The sequence below is a fragment of the Carassius auratus genome, chromosome 17, assembly GCF_003368295.1.
Source record: "Carassius auratus strain Wakin chromosome 17, ASM336829v1, whole genome shotgun sequence".
In the NCBI taxonomy this organism is placed as follows: domain Eukaryota; kingdom Metazoa; phylum Chordata; class Actinopteri; order Cypriniformes; family Cyprinidae; genus Carassius; species Carassius auratus.
The window spans coordinates 25,681,545-25,686,701 of NC_039259.1; the positions used below are offsets into that span (position 1 = coordinate 25,681,545).

Sequence of the window (5,157 nt, forward strand, 5' to 3'; positions counted from 1 at the left end):
GCATGTTTTGTAACACAGTAGTGAGACGAGCTCTTTTGTGCTGTTTTTACAGCGTGATGTCGTTCATCGAGAAGAGCGTGGCCAGACTCGATCAGCTCGAGCGCTTAGAGACTCTGGCGCGGGAACTCGGCAAGAGCCACTTCCGCTACAACGCGCCGCCCAAGTACTACGGGGTGAAGATCATCTCAAACACATTAGTTCTGTGCATGGATTTATTAAAATCCATGAAATTACTTTTTTTAAAGATTAAAAATTACAATTATGAAATATGTTTGAATTAAATAAAAACATACAATTTTCACATGTATAAAAAACAATAATAAAAATGTACATAATTGTATTAAAATATTTATTTATTTATGGAACAATAGTTAACCGTCCTTTTTAACCAAATTATGTTTTTCGGTGTAGTTTGTCTTTTATGTATATGTTATGGTGAAATTATTCTGATCATCAAATTTAAAAAAAAAAATGATTTTTTTTTTACAAAACAATAATCCTTTGTAATGTTTGTTTCTAAGCTAATTTTTGGCTGTGAACTTTTGTGATTTTTTTTTTTTCAAGTTGTGCAAAATTTTTATGTATATTTTATGTAACTAGTAAAATATTTGTATAGTATATTAGCATTGCTGTACAGAAAAAAGGTCCATTCTCAGTCTTTAATATTTATTTATTAATTTAATTTAAATTTAATTGGACACTTTGACAGCTAGGGATCACTGTGGATTTATGTAAAGATTATCTGTTTTTATAAATTAATTTAATATTTATTTTTTCTGATGGAAGCTGCATGATCAGATTAATTTTACTTAAATATACAGCGGATACAAAAATCAAACATTTGTCCCCAAGTAATAATCAATGCATCCGATTGAAATGATGCACTTCAGCTCTGACGAAGCAAACAAGAAAGACACAGAAATCTGGGTTTGATCACTTCTTCGAATGAATAAACCTAATTCTGAAGTCCTACATTTTTTTACTTTAATTTTAAACGTTTAATCATTTAGTTTTTTCATCATAAATACATTAATAATAATAAATGCATAAAATAAACCCGTTTGTATATATACAGTATATAATGTTTTTATTGTCAGTTAAGTGTAAGTGGTTGTGTTTCAGTATGTGGGAACCGAGTTCATCTGCGCTGTTCGGCCGGTTCTGAAGGACAGATGGACAGATGAACTGGAGCAAGCCTGGAAGGTAAAGAAAGACAAACTCGAATGCGTTCAGAAAGTCAAGTTTTACTTTCCTGGACGCACTGGACATGTGGTTTATATATGTGTTTTCCCCCGTCTTTAGACGCTGTTCCAGTACGTGACGGGGATCATGAAGGACTCTTATCTGGAGGAAGAGCGGAGCCAACACAAACACACGCCGACCCCCAGCAGAGAGCGACCGGACAAGACAAACACAGCCATTTAACCCACACACACCTGATGTGCACATACCAGATTGATTTTTATTACAGTACACGAGCTTCACGTCTCTTCTGAAGATGTTTCCTGTACAAGATCGTGATTCTCAGGTCATGATCAAACCAGTGAATAAACGTCGTCTTTTATTTGCAAATCTACAAGGGTGCTTTTTATTGAGGCCAAATTAAAAAACTCAAACTTTCAGCTCGTTTCAAACTTAAAAATATCATCCGATTCAATGAGAAAACTGAAAAGTGAAACATTATTACAACAGGAGGAGACTGTGAGTTACTGACTGTAATCTTCATTCTCTCTTCAATATAAAACACTTTTGAAATCAAAGTATGGCTCGAGATATGAACTGATGGACACGATGCATCTCATCTCCAGCTGAAGAAGACAGAAACGCTCATTAAACCTAGGATTGAGTCGAGCTCTGCGTCATCTGTGCGCTTGGTTTACAGACGTGGAAGGTTGGCACTGGCGAGGGTGGGACTCTATGTGGCTTTAGTTTTCTTGCCTTTACTCTTTTTGTCTTTCTTTTTCAAGCCGTCCATGTGCGCTCGCAACAAGTTTGAATACGCCTGCGAAACAGACACAGAAGCAGCACGATACAAATATAAGAGACGATGAATACAGAATACTGTAAACAATTCAGTGCTCGGTGATCTGATTTAATATATATAATGTTATAACTCTCACCATTTGAAATTTTATAACTTCTTTGCTGGTGACCTGTAAGACACGTTAAAACAGATGTTCAATAATATACAGCTTAATAGCAATAAAAGACAAAAACTGAATGAATTCAAACTGGTGACAGGAAATGTCAAAATAATAATAATTAAAACACACACACACATTATACACATAATATATATAATAATAATAATAATAATAAATATATATATATATATATATATATATATATATATATATATATATATATATATATAAAGTAACAAAAACAGTGAAAAGCATATAAAATAGCTAAAATTAATATCCAAAAATAAAGGGATAGAAATAAAAGAAATAAACAATTGATGAAATATTAACATGTGGCAATATTTGAGATAAAAATGTTGAAAAATAAATAATTTAAAAACATTAATCTAAAATAGTTCATGAGAATAAAAATGTAACGGTTATACAAAAAAATGGAAGAAAAAAAAAACATGATACAAAAATTAACAATTGTTGAAATAAATGTAGCAATATTTAAATATGGAAATAAATACATGAGGGAAATGTTTTAAATCAATGAAAGAACAAAAATGATGTTATTGCATATAAACAGAAAATAATAAATGACAACACAAATTCAATTTAAATAAAATAAATGAATGGGAACACCTAATCCAGGAAGAATTCATGAAAAAACTAAAATCTAACTTATATTTTCCTTTATTTATGTACCTATTAGAGTTATTTATTTTTAAATTCAGCAGGTTTGGTCCTGTCTGAAATTGGGATATTACACACTTCATCTTCACAGTATGTTACAGTGACAATAACAAGAGTAAAGTGACGAAGAGTCAATGCGTCTCCAGGTTAAGATCACACACACACACACACTCTCTCTCTCTCTCTCTCTCTCTCTCACACACACACACTCTCTTTCTCTCTCTCTCTCACACACACACACACTCTCTTTCTCTCTCTCTCTCTCTCACACACACACACACTCTCTCTCTCTCTCTCTCTCTCTCACACACACACACACACTCTCTCTCTCTCTCTCTCACACACACACACACACTCTCTCTCTCTCTCTCTCACACACACACTCTCTCTCTCTCTCTCTCTCTCTCTCTCACACACACACACTCTCTCTCTCTCTCTCTCTCACACACACACTCTCTCTCTCTCTCACACACACACACGTGTGTGTCTGAGTGATGTTTCCTCACCACTGTGCTGATTTTGCTCTTGCCGTCTGATGCTCTGACGAGACACTTGTTGTCGGCCGCTTCGTGTGTCTCTGGATGGCCTTTTCTGGGGACCGGCTTCGTCCTGCCGTCATCTGCAGATCAAAATCATCCTTAAATACATCAGTAAGAACAGGGACGAGCTCAACATGGCAATGCATTAGCCACAGTTTTAGCATTAAGACTAGAAACAATTTTGTTAATTGAAAAATGTATTTTCTATTAAAACAATGCTAAAAAAAATACTGAATAAATTTTTATAAATACACAAATATATATAATTAAAAATAACATTTTACTATATGATATTTAAATTACTTTAAAATATTAACAAAATATTATAAGATTTAAATATACATGTTAAAAACATCACTGGCATTATCTCAGACCTGATGCACTGAAACGAAGTAATAAACATTTATTACACCGAATAAGATCATCTAATAACTCGGATCAACATACATTTCTTTAAAGTGATGACGACGCTTCCGGTGGTCCTGCACTTCTGGAACAACCGAGTGAGTTCAGTCAGAAACTACAGACAGAGAGAGAGAGACCACATTAATCAAACATTTGCAATACACATTAAAACACTTGCGCGTACACGTGAGACACTTGCGCGTACATGTGAAAAACATGCGGTTCCATAGAAACTCTTTGCATTATTTTCACATTTACTATTTTAAAGTGCAGAGTGGACTTTGTGCAGGTGCTACATGTATGTAAGCGATTACAGAGTAACCTTATAGCTCCCATATAAATCACTTCCGTGCATCTGCAATATACATCTTGCTGATTACATTATAAAACACTAACATATTACTGTATTCATTAATAACAGAAACCTGCAAGCTGCTGCCCAAAACAAACACAATTAGTGCATGTAGTTCATGTTGTGCTCCTTTGAGGCTTTAGTTCAACTTCACAATCACGGATTTATTTTAATATCACCTTTAAAGCTTATCAACAACAACATTCATACTTGATCGCGATCTTAAAATAAACGAATAACTGAGATTTGTCCTGTGAGAAAGAAGCAGAAATGTCTGTGAACAGGTTATCAAGATTAGAAGACATTCGTTAACCTAAACTTCTAAACTGAAGATTATTTACTCATAATAACATGGATCAAAACTAAAGCCTGTGGCCTGAGTTTGTTTGTCAGAAATCAGTGAGGAGCGTTTGTGAGCTTTAGCTTGCTAACATGTTTGAGTTCAATGCCGCTCGATTAAACACGAACACTCAGAATCTGTCGGACACAGCGTGGATATTATCGACCGATAAACGCTGAATATGAGAATAGAAGTGATCTTACCGCGTCGTTTTCTAATAAAACCATGTTTCGAGCGATGAATGGACCGCTAACAGTGTGATTAGAACACGTCGCTCAGCTGAACTGAAGCTCCGCCCCTTCCGTCGCGGCGTCACGTGACGTCACTACCGTGCTCTAGCGCTCTATATCCGCTAAACTTAAGTGTAAACAGTCATTAGATTAAATGTTGATTCGGTTTTAAAGCATTTGTAAATGCTATAGTTTATAAATATTCTAAACTATAGTATACGTTGTTTTATAAGAGCCGTTTGTATATTATTTTACACATTGTACTATATTTTGGCACAGAAACCTGAAAGACTGTCATCATATTTTAAGATTACTAATATTGTGACTTGATTTTTTCAATTATTTATTTTCTTTATTTTTTACAAAATAAATAATAATAATAAAAATTAAATAAAACAGGAAAGGGGCAAAAATTTCTCCAATGAGTAGAAGTAGAAAAAATGTAAATAATATGCATCTGGAAAAATTA

At 33.9% G+C, this 5,157-nt stretch overlaps 2 protein-coding genes across 2 annotated transcripts in view; one reads left to right on the plus strand and one right to left on the minus strand.

Moving 5' to 3' along the window:
* LOC113117747 (neuroglobin-1-like) overlaps positions 1-1,425 on the plus strand; it is a 9,266-nt gene extending 7,841 nt beyond the window's left edge. The window contains exons 3-5 of the mRNA XM_026286651.1: positions 53-173; positions 1,123-1,203; positions 1,303-1,425. Coding sequence (XP_026142436.1) covers positions 53-173; positions 1,123-1,203; positions 1,303-1,425 — 325 coding nt within the window. The remainder of the gene's footprint in view (positions 1-52; positions 174-1,122; positions 1,204-1,302) is intronic.
* Positions 1,229-4,804, minus strand: srp14 (signal recognition particle 14). The gene is made up of 5 exons (XM_026286652.1): positions 4,662-4,804; positions 3,809-3,881; positions 3,329-3,441; positions 2,121-2,153; positions 1,229-2,002 (listed from the first exon to the last, which is right to left on the minus strand). The coding sequence occupies exons 1-5, from the start codon at positions 4,683-4,685 to the stop codon at positions 1,916-1,918; spliced, it is 330 nt and encodes a 109-aa protein (XP_026142437.1). The 5' UTR covers positions 4,686-4,804; the 3' UTR covers positions 1,229-1,915.
* Between the last annotated feature and the right edge of the window lie 353 nt (positions 4,805-5,157).